The sequence below is a fragment of the Phascolarctos cinereus genome, unplaced genomic scaffold (genome assembly GCF_003287225.1).
Source record: "Phascolarctos cinereus isolate Bilbo 61053 unplaced genomic scaffold, phaCin_HiC Scaffold_2;HRSCAF=192, whole genome shotgun sequence".
NCBI lineage: Eukaryota > Metazoa > Chordata > Mammalia > Diprotodontia > Phascolarctidae > Phascolarctos > Phascolarctos cinereus.
In genome coordinates, this window is record NW_027555625.1 from 189,326,172 (window position 1) to 189,348,547 (window position 22,376).

The 22,376-nt window shown below is 37.3% G+C and overlaps 1 protein-coding gene across 1 annotated transcript in view; it reads left to right on the forward strand.

Moving 5' to 3' along the window:
* SNTG2 (syntrophin gamma 2) overlaps window positions 1-15,333 on the forward strand; it is a 639,175-nt gene extending 623,842 nt beyond the window's left edge. The window contains exon 17 of the mRNA XM_020965876.2: window positions 14,626-15,333. Coding sequence (XP_020821535.1) covers window positions 14,626-14,757 — 132 coding nt within the window. The 3' untranslated portion in view covers window positions 14,758-15,333. The remainder of the gene's footprint in view (window positions 1-14,625) is intronic.
* The last annotated feature ends 7,043 nt before the right edge of the window (window positions 15,334-22,376 follow it).

Here is a 22,376-nt window from a genome sequence, read left to right on the forward strand (position 1 = left end):
TTATCTTTGAGCTCCTTGTCTTGTAAGCTTGACAGTATGCTCTATGGGTCAAAAGATATATCTATTTTAGTCACTTTATTCATGTAATTCCAATCTCCTTAGATTCTTAAATGACCAAAAACAGGGTCCTTTGGTGATAAAGAGGAAAAAGAAAGGAGAAAGAAATTAGTTACTTAAAATAAGGACCTGTGGCACCAGAGGAGGGTAGTAATGTGAATAGATCTTATTCAGCCAATTGATAATTTAAATAAGAAAATTAATAGCATTAAGTGATGTCTGGTTTTCATCTTGGATGATTATGCATGAACTGGAATTATCTCTTTCCTTTTCTCATATTCCTTCTTCTATTTTTCAACATTCATTTCATAATAAGTAGAATTCTATTTCATTCATGCTAAAAATTATTTTTCTTTATTTGAACAAGTTTGGGTATTGGTAATTTCTGTTCAGAACTTGGCAATTTCTAAATAAAATATTTACATGAGGGAAAAAGAAACACAGTCTTACTCCATCCCCTAGCTGTCACTTTCCTGGTACATGTTGAAGTGACTCTGGACTATCATAAGTAGCAAGGACTATATATTGTGAAAACAACTTTGCAAGGAGTGAGCATTCATCTTTAAAATATATGTCTCTAGAGACAAGGGAAGCAGGCGAAAGTGATAGATGCAGAGCTATTTGGAAAAGTCAAATTTTTAAGCATCCTGGCAAAGTAATAATGCTGAGCTTTAGTATAAATAAAATTTATGAAGTTATAATTCCATTATTTGCTGAAGGGGAAAAGGTGGTTTAAAAATGTGAGCCAAAGAAACAACTGAGTAGATTTTATGGCCGAAAGCAGACAGTATCAGAAGTGGTAAATTATAGAATGTAACCTTTAAAGGTTACAAAGAAGTATGGTCTTTGGGAAAGTTTATCCTCTGGGGTCTAGCGAATGAATCTGGGCCATAGAGAAGAAAGACTAATAGTTGACTCACGTAAATTCCAAATAAGATTGGGAGAGGAGAATGTGTATCATAAATACATGTGTTTTGTTCACACAGCTTGGATCTGGCCTCCTGAACCTTTATCAGTTCACTGATACGCTATCTCACTCTTAACTGATCTGCCTACCCACCCTTCCCCAGTCCTTCTCTGATGGAAGCAAACCTAAAATCATAGAAGGCTAAAACCAGAAAGAACCTTCGAGACCATGTTGTTCAATCCCCAGATTTCACTGTTGAGAAATTTGAGGTTCAGAGAAAGGAAGTAATTTCTGTAAGGTCACAAAGCCTGTTAATGGTATATCCAGTAACAGAAGCCAGATCACCTGATTTCCTGTCATTTTTCCCCCACTATACCAAAAGTTTTACAAGGAATTCAGAGAGAGAGAAAGAAACTGAGTAAACTCTGCATCTCCTAAAAGGCACAGGCTATTAGAGTACTGAAAACACCAAGCATCTGTGGGATCAGCATAGGCTTAACCTCTTGCTTGTTCCAAGTTCTTGAAAAATGGAGTAGTTTTGTGAAGTTCAGTGAATGTGAACCAGGGCTGATACAGCACCAGACTTGAAGTTTCCTTCTGAAATGTCTTCCTAAACATATAGTTGGAAGAGAAATTGAACTCATTATCATCTCCCTACATTATCACTTCCTCCCAGCTCTAATCAGGCTTGCATCACCATGTTCTAGTCACCTAAGCTCACAAATTTGTTGTCATCTTTGGTTCTTCCTCTTCTCTTCAATATTTCCCTATCTATGGATTCCTCTATTATTGTCTACAAGCATGCCCATGTCTTTCCCATTTTTCAAAACTCCCACTTGATCACCATTAACCAACATCCTATATATTTCCTCCCCTCCTTAGCTAAACTGTTTGAAAAAGTTGTCCACTCTTAATGCCTCCACTTCCTCTCTTCATATTCCTTTCTAACCTGTCAACAACCTTGCTTATAACTTCATAACTTCATCTTCAAACTGAAATTGTCCTCTCCAAAGGTACCAGTGGTATCTTACATGTCAAATTTGATAGACATTCTCTCAATCCTTTTCCCTCTTGGATTCTCTAACATTTGTCACTGTTGATCACCTTCTTCTGGACATGCTGTCTTCTTTGGATGGGTGTCCATGACACTGATTTCTCTTGATTCTATTCCTATCTATCTGTCCACTCCTTCTTTGTCTCTTTTGATTACTTTTCATCCCTGGAACAACCATTAATCATGTATGTGCCCAAGGGTCTGTACTAGGGTGTCTTTTCCCTCTAGACTATCTCACTTGTTGATCTCATCAGTTCCCATGATTCAATTATCATCTCCATGATGATGATTCCTAGATTGATCTACCCAGCCCAAACACCACTCCCTCTTCAGCACTAGTCCTGCATCACCAACTTCTTCTTCAACATCTTGAACTTGCCCTATATGTATCTCAAATTTAATATGTCCAAAACTAAACTCGTTATATTTTCTTCCAAACCTTCTCCTCTCTCCAAATTCCTCATGACTCTTTAGGGAACCACCACTCTTACCCAGGCTTACAACTTTGGTGTCATCCTTAATTTGTCACTCTCATCCCACATGTCACTTTATTGCCAAATTTTATTGTTTTTCCTTTCTTCATATAGGACTCCTTCTTTCCATTCACTCAGCCATGGCCCTAGGTCAGACTCTTATCAGTTCCAACCTGGACTAATGTAACAGCCTTATAATTGATCTCCCTACATCCAGTCTCCACTCTAATCCATCCTTGACTCAGATGCCAAAGTGATTTTCCTAAAGCATGACTCTTTCATCTTCCAGTGGGTTATTATTACCTCCAAGATCAAATGTAACAATTTGTCTGACATATACCATTCTTTATCCATCCCCTTTCCTGTATGCCTACATTAGCTCGAGCCACCTCCCAACACCTAGAATTTTACTTCCTTTCTCCAGCCTTTTAGAAGGCTCTACTCAGGTTCATCTCTTCATTAAACGTGCTAGATTCATGTATACATGTGTGCACATGCACACACATCCTTATTAGAATTTTCTCCCTCCTCATATTACCTTATCTTAAATTATTTGTTTAGCTTTGTACATGTTTCAATCCCATCCCTTACCATTAAATATTTTATCTTTGGTATTCCCAGTGCCTATTAATAAATGTTTGCTGGATTGATTTGATTTTATCCATTTTTTTTAAAATTCATAATAAATTGCATATATGCAAAAACTTTTTAAAGGAACAATTCAAGGCTAGGATCTACCACTAACTAATTGTGTGACCTTGTACAAATTATATAACATCTTTGGGACCCAATTTCCTAGCTTGCAAAAGAGGTGTGAGGATTTGCTCTCTCACATCCTGCCTTTCCCCATCTCTTGCTCAATCCTTCTTGAACTTTTAGGAATATTTTTATTATAAAATGATATGAAAGTATTTTGCAAAGAAGTTAAAAGCACCATATGACAACAGGATAGTTTTTAGCATGATAATTAAAAATACTTGTGAAATAAAACCTGAAGCATGATTGAGACTTTTCCCCTAAAGCATAGCTGCTCTTTTATAGTAGGGAATAAAACTAAAATACCCAGGAGTAGTGGCCAGGCCAGGAACAGTCAAAGGGCAGGGAATTTCTTAGAGAAAAAACATCTGGAATGAGAGATAAAAGGGATCCTAACAGCCCAAGGATAGGAATAGGAGTAGGAGTAGTAATATAGTCATGTAATGCTTTAAAGTTAACCAAGCATTTTCACATTCATCATCACATTTGTCCCTCATAATCACCCCATGAGATAAACAGGGCATATGTCTTTATTATTTCAATGATGAGGAAGCTGAGATTCAGTAAAGCTAAACACTTACCAAAGGCTTTGAAACCATATTTTTTGGCAGTCTAACCCTCTTATTTTACAAATGAGAAAACTGAGGGCCAGAGGTCAGGAAAGATCAAATAACTCACTGAAGTTCACATAGACAGTAAGTGTCAAGGGTTGGAATTGAATCCAGACCTCTTGACAGCTAGCCTAGTGTCTTTTTCAGATAATGATAATAATAATAATAATAATAATGTCTAATACTTATATAGCACTTACGATGTTCCAGACACTATGCTAAGTGCTGGAAAATTATTATCTTATTTGATCCTCACAACAACCCTGGGAGGCAGGGCTATTACTAGCCCCATTTTACAGCTGAGGAACCTGAGTCAGGCAGAGGTTAAGTGACTTACCCAGAGTCACACAGATAGTAAGTATATGAGGCAAGATTGGAACTCAGGTCTTCCTAACTCCAGGCCAAGCTCTATCCACTATGCCACTGTACAGTATCCTTCAATCCCTCACCACTGAGCAGAGAGAATCATCTAGGTCGCCAGTGTCTAGAAGCTCCATAGTATATGCATGTGTTGTTTTGCCTCAGTCATCATAATCAGTGTTTCTATTTGCAATTTTCCAAAGCAAATTGCACACAATATCCATCCATTCCATTTGTTCAATAAGTATTCTCCAGAGAAGGAATATGCATCACTACTATTCTGTCATTCCTGCTTTGGGGCCTTGTACAGGAAACCTGATGTATGAGTAATGATTTGTGCCCCTTGCCTTAAAACTGAACATGTTATGGCTAAGGGCACAATTTTCTCTATTGGTATTTCTTTTCTGTTTTTTTTTCTTTTGCCTTACAAAGGGTCATTAGATGTCAATTAGGGAAAATCCAAAATTTTCTGATAGCTGTAATTCATCAGAAGTGCCAATCACCTTCACAGATTATTTTTTCATTTTGATGACAAATGTATAGTAATTTGTGCACTGAGATGGAAATATGGATAGTGCAATAAAGAAATGTGATTTCAACTGGAGAAGATTTATTGAGGACATGTGGGTAATATTAACATTGATATGTTGATTGAAAGTGTCATTCTTGTGATAGATAGAGACTACTTAAAGCTAAGGAGTGTTAAAGGAGAAATATTTTCACAACTTATGAGTGACCTTATAATTCATATTTTGTAGGAGTGGATAGGAGATTACTTAAACTTTTCCTTAATTAGGGAAAAGTTCCATAGTCTTAAAACATCCAAATGGCAAATAATGCCAAGTTATATATCATGCTTAAAATGAATATCCTAGCCCATGTTTGGTAGGAACAGATTTGGTAGGAAATTAGATTTCAAGTACAAATATACTGGGGGGAAAACAACCTGAATAATATAGCTCAGTGAGGTGTGATGGAAAGAGTACTGAACTTGGGAGTCAGGGGAGGAGAGGTAGCATTGGCAAAAGTGAGTGGGGCCAATGCAAATTCTGATTGCCTCTGGAAATGGAATTTTTCCAGTCTAATGACTTTAGAATACTATTTTCAAGACTATGTACAGATGGTGAAGACTAGGTCCAATCCCTTCCCTAAGGCATGAAGAATTAGAATATAGTTACAAATGAGGGAGGCTATTGACCTTCAACAGGAAGATTTTTAATTGTTTAGGCTATAAGTGAACAAATCACATTGCATTCAGCAGGTCAGCATTTGAGGGAATGCCACTAGAAACAAGTTTCTTTTATATTGTTGAAATTATGTATGTATCTTCTTCATTTTTATTGTTCAGAATTTTTTTCTACATTCTATACACACACACAGACCCATGGGACTCTAGGCAAGTCACTTAGCCCTGTTTGCCTCAGTTTCCACATTTATAAAATGCACTGGAGAAGGAAATGCCACATCACTCCAGGATCTTTGCCAGAAAACCCCGAATGGGGTCATGGAGAGTCAGACACAACTGAGATAACTGAACAACAGATAGATAGGTAGAGAGATAGACAGATAGAGAGATGGAGAGATGGATGGATGATTGATCTTTGTGTGTGTGTAGCAGCCCAAACTAACTGAATATATTAAAGAGAATCATAGAATTTCAATTAGGAAGGCATCATAGAGGTTATTTAATCCAGCCTACTATTTGTATATAGGAAAACTGAGGCAAAGATGGTAGATTCCTTCATCACTACCTACATGTTGTGCCTTCTCCCTCCCTTTAAATAGCTTAGGATCTATCTAGTTGTGTTTTTTTTTAAACAATATAAGTAAACTGCTGGCTCACATGTAATCCACCATGACTCCAAGCTCTTTTTTGAGCCACATGTAGTCAAATAATAGTTAATAAACCTTTATTTAAAGCCTACAATGTGCCAGTTGTATGGCTATTCAAAGAAGAGTAGAACACCTGATGTAAGGGCTTGCTGAGCCTTTTTTGGGACTGCTTTATCTGCATTAATTGTCCACCTGGCACTCAACTTTCACCTGGGACGCTAAGAAATTGTAGTATAAGCAGCATCCAAACATCAATAAACTGTCTTGACAGATGGGCTGAAGCAGGTTGAAGGTAACCAATGGTTCATAAACCCATCAGTGAGTTAGAAGGGGTGTCTAACCCAAGCAAATGAAGACTTCCCCTGTAGGCATGGTGAGATGAAAACAATTTCTTCCAGTGGCCATGAAGGTAGCTAAAGCAAGTGTTGTGGAGCACTTAGAGTTTGGTAAGACACTGAAGATAGCAGATCATCCACTGTTTCCTGGGTCATCACCAGTTATCCTGACTTTTGTTCTGCCTTTGGGTTTTGATGACTTTAGAAAAGAGAGTGAGGCTGACAACTTTGTGCAATTCTGTCTTACTTAAATTTAATTCACATGAAAGTCAAGATATCACCCTCTGATGTCATTGGTCTTCTTCAAAAAGGGAGGATGAAGAACAATAACATGCCAGGCACTGCGCTAAGCACTGGAGATACAAATATGAAACAGACAGTCCCTGTCCTCAAAGGGCCTACAATCTAATAGCAGAAGACAAGAAAGAAAAGAAAGCTGAAGAGCAATAGGATGTTGGGGTTGGGGAAAAGGTGGCTACCATTGGGAGCATGATGGAAAAGTCAAAGAAATTCAAAAGGAGTCCAGCCAGATAGGAAATTAAGAGATGTCTGAGGATGAAAACACAGCCCTTAACAACTTTCATTGGTGCAGTTGGTTTTCTACTCCCTAAGTATAATTGTTCTGGTCTGTTACTATGTAATTTAATTGATTTTATTTCAGGCTCCTACTTTAATTCAACAAGGAGGTTTTCAATTCTAATTCCGATACTCTAGTGTAAATCAGTACTCTCAACTCCTTGAAATCTGTGAATTTAATTGTTTTTTTTAATGGTGATTGTTCATAATCTGACACCATGATTTCGTTGGTGTGGTAAATTTCCTGAATGGAGACTCCATCCAGTGATATATTTGGGAAGTTTCTCTGTAATATGTAGTATTTTGTAGTAGCATGGGGGTACTGATAGGTTAAGTGTCATAGATAGTTGGCACAGATGTGTCAGAGGCTGGTGTTTCTGATGCCAATTTCAGGCCTCTGTCTACAGAGCCATATTTTCTCTGTCTTCAACAAGCTTTGTACTGGTAAGTATTCTAAATAACTGCATAACTTGGATGTTCCAAGAAACCTGTCAAACCAAGAAGCAAAGGTTTCCCAGTGCTAACTATTTAATTCAGGTCTATGATCAGAATATGTGAAGTTTTAATGAGACTACACACTAGGTATACTGCATTATTCTAGAATTCAAAGAAGTTTTTGTTTGGTTTGGTGTCATTTGTTTAAACTAGAAGTCCCACCTTTTGTTTTGAAGCTGCAGTCACCACAGGGAAGTAGGAAAGAAGGGAGGGAAGCATGCCAAGTTGCAAATGAAGGTGAAGGTGAGGGTACTGGGAAACATATGCTAGTTAGACCATTATCACAACTGCCATCTGCCTTTTCTTCTAAATAGGCTTTTTGAGGTTTCATGGTTCAATCAAAATGTTGAAATATCAAAAATTTCTACTATTAGATGAGAGGAATTATGCATGTGCCAAAACATAGTTTGGCTTTCCTTATTATCAGAATAATGGAGAATATATACATCTAAAAATATCCACAAAATATTTTAAGCAGCTTGCATGGATGTCATCTGACAAGAAAATACCTGTGAATGTTGGGAATGGAAGCCATGATGAATAATCCAGCTATGTTCCCACATAATTCATATTATCTTTGGCTTTCCAATGGAGATCAAGTAATCAGTCAACAAGCATTTCTTCAGTAGCTACTATGTGCCATGCACTACGCTGTTTGATAGGGATATAAAAACAAAAGTAAAAAAAGTCCTTGCCCTCAGGAAACTTGCGTTCTATCAGGAAGGATAAAATGTAGACATATAGATGTGTGAAATAGAGACAAAATAAATACAAGATGATTTGGTTAGAGAGCCCACTAGCAGCTGGGATGAATTGGAAAAAATCTTTAGGTAAAAAGATGGTGCTTAAAGTAAGTCTTTGTGTAAACTAGAGGAAACTGCCTCTAACAAGCAGAGGTGAGGAGGAAGTATGTGTCAATCATGAGGGGCAGCCAGCAGAAATGCATGGAGATGGGAGAGATAGGTAGATAGATAGAGAGATAGACAGACAGATAGATGATAAATAGAAAGATATAGATATATACACAAACATACATACACACGTATATATGTATGTATGTATTTGGAAATGGAAATCCAATTTGTCAAGAATATGGATTGCCTGAAGGTAAATAACATGTAATAAAGATCGAAAGATAGTCTGGGACCAGGCTGTGAAGGGCTTTAAAGGTCAAGCAAAGGAATTTATATTTGATCTTAGAGGTAACAAGGGATCACTGGAGTATGTTGAGCAAGAGTGACATAGTCAAATCTGTGCTTCAGAAAAATTAATAGATTCAGTTAAGGATAAAATTATGTCAAAAACAGCAATTAGAATTTTGTTCTGCAATGGTCCAAAAAAGAAATGATGAGGGCCTGAATTAACATGATGACTATATGGGGTAAGAAAAGGATGGATGCAAAGGATACTGTGTTAGTAGAAATGACAATACTTGGCAACTGAGTGGCTCTCACTAAAGTGATAATATCATGCACTTAACTGTGTTAAGAAGAGCTAGCCCTTCTTCTGAACCATACCTTTATCTCCTGATGTGGTATCTCCTGTGGGATGGCAGCAGGAGCCAGGCTGCCATCCATTCTCCCCAAAATGACTTCCAGCTCTCACTGTGCCTATCTGATCTCCAGCCTCAAGAAGGAAGAGGAGCATGACCTTCCTCTTATTGCTCCAGCCTTCCATTTCCTGATGCTCATGTATTATGAGGTAATTCTGCTAGGGGCTGGCACAAGGCAACTTTCACCTTTTACTGCCAGCCAGCCTGATCTCTGCCAACCCCACCCTCTCCACATGGAGAACTTGCTGCGTAAATAGGAGCAAATTTCCTAAGGCCTTCCATTTCCTGCTGCACTTCTCCTTTGAGGGAAGAGAAAGAAGAAGAGGAAAGTTGGTAAGGAACAGGACTTCCATCTCCTGTTGTGCAGGTTCAACTTCTATTTATTCTTGTGCCATCTCCTGCCTAATCCTCAGCCTTTGAAGGGAAGAGAAATATTGAAATAGTACCTCCCATTGGACCAGTTACCACATCTTCTATCTTGGAAAGATGAATGGCACCTTCCATTCAATAATGACTTGTAATTCTCTCAACATCCCAGTGATCCTGAACCCCTGTAGATCAACATCTAAATCCCATTCCCTATACCCCACCTTCTGATTCCTTATTTCCACCCCCCTCAACCCTAGAATACCAAATTCCCAACCTACCTTTCCACTGTGCCCTCTGGAATATCTTTTCCATAGGCAACGAACTTCCCTTTGATCTCTCTGGCAATATTTTCCAGTATTGGCTGCAACTTCATTTTCTTCAGCTCACTGGACAAGGCAAGGGAAATCCTTGCTCCTCACTGGAACTTCAGGTTCTCTCCCTACCTCCATCACTCAGTAATCTTTACCTTTGAGGACCATGGTATTCATATCTACTACCCATTCAGAATTCTGGTCGCTATTGTCTACAGATCTCCAGGTCACTACCATCCTTCTTCAATTAGTTTGGTACCTGGCTCTCTTTCTACTAACTCCTGCTCTCATATTAGAATTCAACATACAATGTTGGCTTTCCCTCAGATGCTCTAACCATTCACTTCTTCAATCTACTCAGTTCCCATGACCTGTTCTACCATACCCTTGAACTTGACATTATTCACAAATATACCACTTCCATGTTCAAAAATTCTGAAATCATCTTATCTGACCAAAATCTACTGGCTTTTCACCTTTCCCTCTGCTTTCCTTTATTTAATCCTAGTCTTCATTCATAGCTAAACCTCTAATCCATCAAATGCTCAATTCTGTACCAAATCATCCTATATTCCTTCTATCATGCTTCTAACAAGTGGTTATCCAGCCTTTTCCTGAAGGCCTCTCAAGTCAGCTCATTTCACATTTGGCAACCCTGGGAAGATTATATACTAGGGTGAATGTGAAGGCTTACGTGCTGGACTTTAAACCCAGCCTCCTACTTAGGGTTATTAACAGCTAGGTGGTACAATGGGTAGGGTGCTGAACTTTAAGTTAAGAATACCTGAGTCAACTCTTGCCTTTGACACTTACTAGTTATGTGTACCTTAACCTCTCAGCCTCACTTTCCTCTTCTACAAAATGAGCATTATAATATTATCTACCTTGCACAGTTATTGTGAGAATAGTAAAGTACTTTGTAAGCCTTAAAATACCATATAAATGTTGGTTATTACTAGTACAAGGCAGCTGTGTGGTGCCATGGATAGAGTCTGACCAGAGGGTTAGGAAGACTTGAGTTGAGGTCCGATCTCAAATAATTAGTAGCTGTGTGACATTGGACAAGTAGCTTAACCTCTCTCACCCTCAGAGTCTCATCAATGAAAAGGTTGGACCTGATGGGCTCCAGGTTTCCCTGTAGCTCTAGAGCTATGATTCTGTGACCATTGAGGAATACCAGTTGCAGGAAACACTAATGAAAGAGTCCAATGAGGTTCTCTATTTGAATGATACAGCTCTTAGTCTTCTGCAGTCTTTGATGGGAAAAGAGAGAATTCTAGCTTGATTGCCTAGTAAGTATATTTAAAATCATTTCCCGTTTAAAAGGATTCTTAGATCATGTCACCCCTCATGCCCTCATGTTTGTACCATGCAGCTGTAAATGTAATTGTGGTCATAAAATCATTTTTTAAAGTCCTATTTAGATTTTGGATGCTTTCACAATGCATTTCTCTTCTTTGATGAATGGAATACAGCAGACATTGAAGTACTGAATAACTCCATGCCAATGAAAACTTTCAGGTTATATTATGTTTTCTGTGACCTCCTTATTTTTGTGGATTCAAGTAAGACATGGTACCTGCCTTCAGGGAAATTGAAATCTTACAAAAGGCCTAGGCCATTTTTCACATGAAATACTGCTCAGCCAGATCTCTGTCATCTTGTGCTTCTGTTGTGTCATTATTTCCATTTAATAGATGATGAAACTGTGCCCCAGAGTACCCAAGGTCACAGAGTGAGTTAGTGGCAAAGCCAAGACTAGGACCCAGATAACCTGACTTCCAGGTTAGCAGTCTTCATGCAGGATGCTAAGTCAGAGGCCTTTAATATTCACATCCAAAGATTTCTTCAGTATTAAAATGGATCTTTCAGTCTACAGCGACAATACATTTTCACTTGAAGAACTCTGGGACTCAACAGTAATAATCATCTACAGCTTTGTTCAGTCAGTATTCTAATTGAAAGTCAAAAATAGGCCTTTGGTCTTTACTTAGCCATAAAATGGTAACACAAGGCATCATTACTAACACCATGTGTTCAGAAAATAATGAACCTGAAACAGCAGGGCTTTGAAATTCAGGTGGATTCTAATTGTTCTGTGCAACAGTTTCCAATGTTTCTGAATAATCTTTGTCTTGTTCCAGGGGAAATTTTTAGATTCTCACTTAGGAAGGTTTTCTTCCCCTCTTTTTTTAATCCTTGAGTGCAGAGTCGGCATTATAGGTTTTCTGTAATCCAAGTGTCATCTATGTAATATTATTGTCACCTAAACACCACCAAAAAGGCATTGATATAATCAAGTAAACATTTCTGCAAAAAACCTATGTTGAAAGAGAGACGATGTTTAGGTAGGGAATGAATATGCTTATGAAGTTAACAAAAACAGCTATTTAAGTGGTGTAGTGGATAGATTGTTGGAGTTGGAGTTGGAAAGACCTCAGTTCTAAACTTCCTTGCTGTATTACCCTAGACAGGTTACTTAGCTTCCCTGAGACTCAATTTTCTCATCTCTAAAATGGGGATGATAATAATAGCACCTGCCTCACAGGGTTGCTGTAAAGTCAAATGAGATAACATATATACAGTCCTTTGCAAATGATAAAAATGCTATAGAAATTCAAGTTATTGTTAGTATTCAGTTTGCAAAGTTGCAAATTTAGAGCTATAAGGGGTCTTAAAGTCTATTGAGTCCCACCCTTTCATGCTATAAATAAGGAAACTGAGGCCCAGAATGGTGAAAAGAGATATTACAAATATTAGGGTTAGATATCTCAGTTTAATTTGTAATTTCATTGGGTTCTGACTTCAGTTGTGTCACTCATGGTCTCCAGAAAAGGGCAATTTGCAGGTGATGAACCTGAGATATTTAAAGAATATAAGAGATACTTCTTCTTTGCCAGGGTGCAATTATACTATATACATGAATACCACCCAGATATCATGAATGCACACCCCAGGTCCAGATTACATTGGAGATGATTGGGCCAGAAGCAATTTTTTTTCATTGTGTCCACACTCATTATTCTGCTTGCTAGGACTAATTGACTTATTGAATAATACACATTTATGGTCCTGGCACTGTGCTAAACACTGAGGATGTGAAAAGAAGCAAAAGATGTTCCCTGCCCTCGAGGAGTTTACAGTCTAATGGGAAAGGCAATATGACAACAAATATGTACAAAGGGAGCTATATATAGGGGAAATATGGAGTAATTAATGGAAGGAAGGCATTAGTATTAAAGGGCTTGGAGAAAGCTTCAAGTAAAAGAATAGTTTTAATTGAGACTTAAAAGAAACCAGAGAGGTAAGTAGGTAGAGCAGAGGTGAGAGAGCATTCTAGGCATGAGGAACAGCCAGAGAGAATTCCCAGAAGCAAGAGATGGAGTATCTTCTTTGTGGAACAGTCAGGAGGCCAGTGTCACTGGGTCAGAGTACCTGGTGAGAGTAAGGTGTAAGAAGACCAGAAAGGTGGGAAGAGGTAAAATTATAAAGAGCTTTGAATGCCAAACAGAGCATTTTGTATTTGATCCTAGAGGCAATAGGGAGTCACTGGAGTTTATTGAGTAGTAGGGTGACACAGTCAGACTTGCACTTTGTGAAAATCACTTTGGTGGCTGAATAGAGGATAGACTAGAGTGGGAGAGACTTGAGGAAGGCTGACCCACCAATAGGTTATTACCATAGTTGAGGCATGAGGTAATGAAGGCCTATACCAGAGCGGCGGCAGTGTCAGAGGAGAGAAAGGGGGGTTTTTGAGAGGGATTGCAGATGTGAAATCCATGGGCCTTGGCAACAGGTTGGATGATGGGGATGAGAAATGAGTCCAGATGACTCCTAAATTGTTAGCCTGAGAGACCAGGACAATGGTGTAACAGGGATAGGAGGAGGGGAGGGTTTGGGGAAAAGATAATGAGTTACACTGTGGACATGTTGAGTTGAAGATGTCTACTGTATATAAAGCACCACCTCTATGAAGGATTCACAGACTTCATAAGGATCTAAAGTTGAAAGGGATATACGAGGCTAACAAATTCAACATCCTCATCACTTTGTAGGTGAGAAAATTGACTCTCAAGGAGTTTAGGTGACTTTTCCAAGGAGATATATGTGTGGGTGTGTGTATGTGTGCATATCAATAAATATATATATTTATAAATATATGTATGTATGTATGGATGTATGGATGGATGTATATTCATTACAACAAGATTTGAGGACCAAGGTAGCTTGAGGAATACAGGGACTAAGGATATGTAGAATGTAAGCTCCCTGATGTCAGGAATTGATTCAGTTTTTGTCTTTATATACTTAGCACAGTATAGAACACTTAGGACAGTACCAGGTCCCTCTTAGGTGCTTAATGAGCATTTGCCATTATTGCATAAGATTGCTATATGTTAGAATCAAATATTGATCAAATTACAATGGAAGGCATTAAAAATAACTTTTGGCAGCAAGGTGGCATAGTAGATGGAGTGGTGGAATTGGAGTCAGGAAGACCTCCCATCAAATTTCTGCCTCAAATACTTACTGACCCTGGGCAGGTCACTTAACCTTGGATTTCACAAACTCCATATGAAGATCCATTGAGATATATAAAGTGCTTTTCAAACCTTCAAGTGCTACATAAATGGTTACTAGGTTGTTGTAAACACTAGTTCTCTGGGATCTAAGTCCCAGCACAATTCAGAGTTTTGCTTAGATTGTTAGAAAACGTATATTGCTGAAGCATAGATTCCCCCCAAAAAAAGTTCTTTTGATGGTTTCCATTCATCAGTTTTCTACTTCCTATTAGTAAATCCACTTGTCTCTTCCTGGCATGTGGGCATAACTTTTAAAGACATTGAATGTTTTACACTGATTTCTTGGTTTATTGTTGTTGTTGTTTTCCCTTGTATTCTAATGAGTAGATTTATTCTTTTTTTTTCTCTTACAGGAACTTGAATTCCAGGACCTGACAGCTATTTTACATTGCATACACTCCTTTATTGCTGCGAAAGTGGCATCAGTAGATCCCATGTTTATAGACAGCCAGAGCATTGCAAGAAGATACATGTATAGCAATTGAAAATTGCCTCTGTCAAGTGATTACTGAAAATTAAATTATTTTCTTAAGAAATTAATTCTTTCCTGAACAATATTGCAAATTTGTGTGATTTTATAATGAGCCTATAGTTGTGATACCAATAAAATATGTAACTAGTTTCCAAATTTGGGTCATACTTGTTAAACCTGACAATTTAGAACATGTTCATTCAGGGCAATCAGCTTGTTGTATGTGATGTAAATCAGAATTCCTAAGTCAAGTGACCCATAGCATTTCTACTATCATTTTTATAAGAAATATGAGACACCAAGGATTTTATCGTCCTTGTTGGGAAGGTTCATCAGTAATATAAATGGAGGGACTGGCGTTCCACCATTTTGTTGTCTCTTAAAAGGTAAGAGGCTGGCTTAGTCTGCTAGTCTTGCTTTTGTGAGAGATGATGTGAGGGAGAGATGTTGAAATAGAATTCCTACAATGTAGGTTCTTCACAATATTTTTTTTTATTTTTTCTTCTCTAAAGAAAAAATCTTTCCAGTGTTTTTTTCTTTGTTCACTTTGCTTAGTTTTGTTTGGTTGTGTTTTTGTTTTTTAATTAAAAAGCACTTTAATGGAATCAGTTGTATTTTCCTTTCAGGAAAAAATGATGCCATTTCTATATGCATCCTGCACATTGCTCAAAACCATACATGTACTGCAAAGAAAACAGAAACAAAACAGTAAAATTTAGGTACTACAAAAGCTCTCAGTAACTAAATCTCAGGATCTTGCTGTCATCAGGATGTAGATGAGCTGATAGCAGAAAAAATAGTAGGCCAAAGTAAATCGTGCTCCCAACAACCAAGCTGATTCATGAGTGTCCTTCCTACATATCTGATGTTGAGGAAAGAAGAGAAATGTTTTTTATTGGAGCAGAAATTAATCTAATTAATAACATATTTTAATAGTACTTTCATGAAAAAAACTTCCCAAAACATATTCATGGTCTCTTTTAAAAATTCCTCCTGAAATAATATATTTTATGTGGCTAAAATCTTAAAATAAGATTCTGTAGAAGAAATGATGCTGGTGTAGTCCTAGAGAACTTTTAACCACATGGCTATTTATCCTATTCTTTCAGCCCAGATTGTCCATTAACATTAACTTTAAAAGGAGCTAAACAGTTATAAAATATTCACAGGCCTAGAAGATTGAAAGAAAAGTATTGTTTTCCCATGGTGTTTTTTTTTTCAAATTTCTGGTTTTGTCCCCCAAACCAAAAATTATATTTGGCTTTATTCTTTTCTTTGAAAAATATTTTTTAAATCTTAGAAAATAAGGATGTAATTCTGTAGGTAAGAAGAAAAGGTTAAGAAATTTTGGTGGTTGTATTTAATTTTGAGAAATCTTTCTATTTGAAAATTTTAACTTGGCCAAACTTGGTAGAGAAAAATAAATATAAAGAATATGATAAAATGTTTATTTCCTAAGTGGGGAAATGTGGCTGAAATTAATACAATTATAGCACTAAATAAGACTTCAAAGATTATCTGGTGCAACTATCCCCTTTATAGGTAAGAAGATTCAAAGAAGAGACTAATTCTCCAAGATCACCCAGGTAATGGTAGTAGAGCAAGAGCAGGAACCAGGTTTCTTGATTCTCATAGTTTTGTAAATTTAAAACTGAAAGGGACTTTAGAAGTCATCTAGGCCAAATTTCCTTGTTTTACAAATGAGGAAACTGAGGCCCAGAGAGTAACTGACCTGTGCAATGTCACAGAGAGAGTAAATAACAGAGACTGGATGAAAATCTAGGTTCTCTGAACTCCCACACCAGTCTATTTTCTGCTAAACCACACACAATCAATGACTTTTGTCCTTAGTTCAGTACAATTTCTACTAACAACAGTCACTATATTGACAATGATGATGATAGTGATGATGCTATGATAAATAGCATTTTTATAGCATTTTTAAGGTTTGTAAAGGGTTTTACATATATTATCTAAAGCAATCCTCACAATAACCCTGTTAGGTAGATGCTATTATCCTCATTTACAAATGTAAATACTGAGGTCCAGCCAGGTTAAGTGGCTAGCCCAGAGTCACACAGCCAAGAAGTATCTTAGGCTGAATTTGAACTCAGGTTTTACTTTGTATATTTCTAGTAGGAGCTCACCTTTCTCTGTTTCTAGTAGAATGTCACAAGCCAGAATAAATCCTAAAGAATTCCCAGCTTTTATTTTTTGGGAGAAGACACAAGCTCCAGGTGTTACCACATAAAATGGTCGTTTTCTTGAGATTATAATGAAGAGATATAGAATTTTTTTTTTCCTCACATGGGAATTAGAAAACATTCACATGTTTTCTTTTATTTATTTTTTCATTTTTTTAGCATTCAGAATTATGAAGAAAAAAACAATCTGTTGTAATGTAGGTTTTTCAACACTTGAGAAGCCATTTTTTGGTTCAAAATAAGAGCACAACACCTCTATGACTTGATTGATGCTTTTTGAACTGTAGCCTGGGCTTTGTCATTAGCCCTTTATTCAACTTGAGTTCAAATCCAGCCTCAGACATTCACAAGCTAGGTGACCCTGGGCTAGTCACTTAACCTCTATTTGCCTTAGTTTTCTCAACTGTAAAATGGAGATAATAATAGCACTTCCCTCTAAGAGTTATTTGGGCACCTAAGTGGCACAATGAATAGAACACAGCTTGGAATCAGGAAGACTCGTCTTTATGATTTCAAATCTGGCCTCAGACACATTCTAGCTGTGTGACTCCAAGTAAGTCACTTAACTCTGTTTGCCTCAGTTCCTCATCTGTAAAATGAGGTGGAGAAAGAAAAGGGCAAACCACTCTAGTGTCTGCCAAGATAATCCCAAATGGGGTCATGAAGAATTGGACAAGACTGAAACGACTGAAGAGCAACAATATGAAGGGTTATTTGAGGATTAATTGAAATAATATTTATAAAGTGCTTAGCACACTGCCTGACACATAGTAGACATTATATAAATATTCCTATTAATTTTTTTTAAAAGAAAACTTTCCAGCTCAGTGAGACTTAACAGAACATATACTTTCCTGGCACAACCTTCAGGAATCCACAGTCACTTCCACCCCATAATGAGATACAAAAAAATGAAATGTTTTAATGAGGCTAATTAATTAAAATTGAAACATTCCATTTAACATTAAAATTTTGTAAAAAGGAAAAGCATTCTTCTACCTTAGATATACATAGTTGTTGCCATGTGATAAATACCAATCATAACATTCTATTAAGGCATTCAACTTTATATTCATTAATTCAATAAACACATATCAATCAACATGAGGCTAAATGGCTCAGTGGATAGAGTGTCAGACCTGGAATCAGGAAGACCTGATTTAAATCTGATCTCAGACACTTCCTAGCTGTGTGACCCTGGGCAAGTCACTTAACATTCATTTGCCTAAGTTTCTTCATCTGTAAAATGGGTATAATGATAGCATTTACCTCCTGGGTTGTTGTGAGCATCAAATGAGATAGAATCTGTAAAGTATTTAGCACAGTTTCTGGCACATAATGAGCACTAAATAAATGTTAAATTGTTATTATTATTATTATCAATCAAGTGGCTATGAAGGACAAAACCTAGGTACTTAAAGGAAGCATAAAGATAATTAAAACATAGTTTTCTGCCTTTAAAGAGTTTACTTAAGGACGTTGCAAGGGAGATTAACAAGAACAACAATAATCACAGAGATTTTATATATGTTATATCATTGATACTCACAACAATCCTATAAGGTAGGTACTATCATTAGCTCTTTTTTACAGGTGGGAAAACAAAAAACAAAGAGGGTAAGTGACCTGCTCAAGATTACTCAGCTAGTAACTGAGGCAGGATTTGAACTCGGGTCATCCTTGACTTCTATCCACTGTACCATCTAATATGTCCACAGAGAAGATAAAATATATACCCAGACAAATTTGAAGCAAATCATTAGAATATGACCTATGTATAATAGAAATGCAAGTAGAAGAAGAAAAGATTCATTCCATCTGTGAGGGTCAGGGAAGGTTTCATGGAGACAAGCTTGTTACACATGTGCATTCAGAAAGGTAAGCCCTGGAAAGCTCTAAAGACCATCATTTATACCAATCAATAGGCAAACATTTTATTGTCATTTCTGAGAGTTTCAACTGCAGTACGTGTAGGAAAGTGGAAGATCTATTTTAGACTTAGATAAGAAAAGTCCCATCTCCATTTTTCCCCAAGCCTAGTGGTAGAAATGATGATTAAATTATGACAAGGGGAAAAAAAAGAATTGAAGGATTTAAATTTAAGAAAGCTCAGATTAGATACTATCGCAGCTCATGAAGGATGCCTAATGCGAAGAAATGGAATTTAGTTTAAATAATAAAACTTCTGAAAAGAAAGGGAACGCAGGCAGTGGGCTGAGATGGCTGATAGTCAAGGCCAAGCCAGGTGCACAGCTGGTGAGGATAGTGTCTGCAGTGAGAAGTTAAAAGCATCAGGAGTCATATTAAATGATCCCAGTGCATTTCTCTTACTCTGAAAGCTCCATTGAGCCATCCACCTTTTAAATACCCATTGTTTTAATAACCTTGAAGTATATTTCATTGTAACAGCACAGTACTACTGAGCCAGCCCATTCCCTCCCATTATAATGTCTCTGGTCTGGGTTTAAGAGGTTATTAATAACTTAACGATAGAGAACTAGTCCTTCTGAAGCATCCCCCTCAACTCTGATCCCATATGTGTGAACTGTACTCAGTCCTAGGGTAGTTTGACCCCTAAAAAGAGGGGTGAACAGGACTATGCAGGTCAATGTTTAACAACAAGCTCTCCAAAAACTAGATGTACTTTTTTTATTTGTATTATTCATTTTCTCTATCATTTTCTTAAGTCAAGACAATGAACAAAACAAGAAATCAAGCCCTGTTTTGCACCATAATTTCAAAGGTGTAACTGCTTACATTAAAAATTTAATAATCATCTTTCCAAAGAGGGTATGAGTTAGCATCACACTCCTAAGATTTCAGTCTCCTTTTTTTTTCTAAAATTGTTGGGTTTTTCCTTGCTCCCAGGGAAAATCACTTAAAGCTTAGATTTGACTCATGTCAAAGGTTTCCTCAAAAGGGAGTAAAAAGTACTCAATGTGCGCTGGAGATCAGGAATAGGACAGTTATTCTTTGCACACACACACACACACACACAAATGTCAAAAAACACAAAAGATTCACAAAGTGTGTATTGACAAAGACTTAAATATGAAGCAATGACATAACTACTATTTTACACTCTTATGAAACTGATATTTAAAACATCTAAACATGAAACATCTTATGACTGCTAAGTCTATATTTCACCTTCACCTCAACTCTGTATCTTCCAATCATGTATCCAAGGTACCTCCAGGCATATATCTTGAGGCAGTCATGGCAAGAGACTGGGTTTATCCTGTCACTGTCCATTTTCACCAAGAAATGCTTCAGTGGCTCTTGGGAGCACCTCTCAAAGTATAGATGGAATGAAATGAGTAACTCCAAACCTCCCAGACTCCCAAGACATCCCCTCCTAAAAACACCTCTCTGGATCACTGTTCAGGCACCTATACTCAATGAGAGCAGAAGAGATAGCCAAAGGCTCTTGACTCAAACTCTCTTAGGCAGCACTCAAGTTTGGGTCAGCCATTGCTTCTGGTGGAGAGGAGGGAATTCCACCCATTGTGGGAAGTCCCAGAGAAAAAAGAGTTACCTGTCAATTGTTCCAAATAGTCAAAGAAGAAAGAATTCTAAAGAGTGGAGTGACTCCTTTTTAGGTGTATTGTTTGGCTCTTCCTATTTCAGGGGCCATTCCTGTTTGATACATCTTCTTGCTACTGGCATGGTGGGTACCAAGGGATCACTGTGTTATCCCAAAGTGCCAAGTCTCTCACGGTTGAGTACACATTTTCCTGGAAGTGGCTGGAGCACAGGCCAAACATTCCTTGGGAAGTACCCCATCCAGAACACCTATCACCACTAGTGGTCAGGGCCCAGGACATTCCCCACATTCTCTATGGGATGACTACATGAATAAACAATGCATCGGTTGCTCAAAAAGTTTGTATTGTACTGAATTCCAATATTACAAAACTCTGAAGTATTCTAAAAGGGCCAAGTCTCTCTTATAATTAGCTTCCCTTTTTCCCAAATGATAACTACAGCAAAGATAACTGAACAACTTACATTTTATATCGCTTTTAAAATCTGCAAACCTCTTTCTTCTCCACAAATGAGATCTCTAGTACAAGTACTGTTATTCCCATTTTATGGATAAAGATACTGAGGGTTAAAGTGATGAAATGACTTGCTCGTGACTATACAACTAGTAGCATCAGAGTCCTGGGTATATGCATATAGACACAAAAAATATCTAGTAACTGTTCTGCAACAGTTACCAAGATTTCTCCCATCCTTAATACCTCTATAATCATCCTAGCTGCTGGACTCAGTTGGGAAACTCAAATGTAATAGTTGAATAACAGGTTTTTTTACCATCTTTTTTTTTTATATTATGGATTCCTTTGTCAATTTGCTAAAGTCAATAGACTCTTCAGAATAGCAGTTTCTTAAGATTCATTTTTGAAGGAAATGCTAAATAGTAAAAATAAAGATGTATTTTTCCCATCCACGTTCGAAACCGTTTTTCTCCTTTGATCCCACATTAAGAATCTCTAACCTAAAAGATGTTTATCAGAGTTAGCAGAGTAGAGAATTCAGCTTGTGTTGAGTTTTTGGAACAGCATCCCTAATTTAGGGAGTTTTTTAAAAAAACTTAATTGCCATAATTAAACTTATTCCCATATCACAGAAGAGGAAACTGAAACTCAGAGGAGCTCAAGTGATTGGTCCACAGTCATACAACTAGTAAGTGCCAGAGTTGAAATTTGAATGCATAGTTTCCAAATCAAATATTCTTTCCACTATGCTAGACTGCCTTATATTCAAATAACAAAAGTTTTAATGATGGAAACTATATCAAAATCTATAATTGATACATGGATTTAAAATATTAAAATTAATCTAGACAGGAATACAAAATATAAGCTAGTATCCACAAAAGATAATGTATACTTCAATCTAAAGTTCAGAATGCATACTATACAAATGAAATCTAGCATGATCAAGATTTTGACACCCACCTCTAAGCTTCCAAATAGGCCTTGCCAGGGACTTCTCCAACTGCCATACCTAGCAGCCAGCCAGAGGATAGGACAGAGGCACTCATCACAGTAGTTCTTATACATTCTCCATTTCACATTCTGAACCCCTGCTTTTGCCAATGCACAAACTCCATTCCCAAAAACCTGCACCCTTGCACCTATCCATCTCAACCCAACCCTACTTCCTCAACATCACACTCCAAGTCATTCCACCCTTTCCAATGTAACCTCTGGAATACCTGCTCCATAATTAAACTTATTTGAATCTTAAAACTTTTGCTTTCTCACTTCTGTTTTATGGCACTCACTGAGATCTGAATTCCTCTGGATGACACTCCTTCCCTTGCTACCCTTTCTATTATTGGTTACACTTTCACTCATAACCCAAACTAGGAGTTGGAATTCTCTTTACTCTCCATTGCCAAATCTATGTGCTAGAT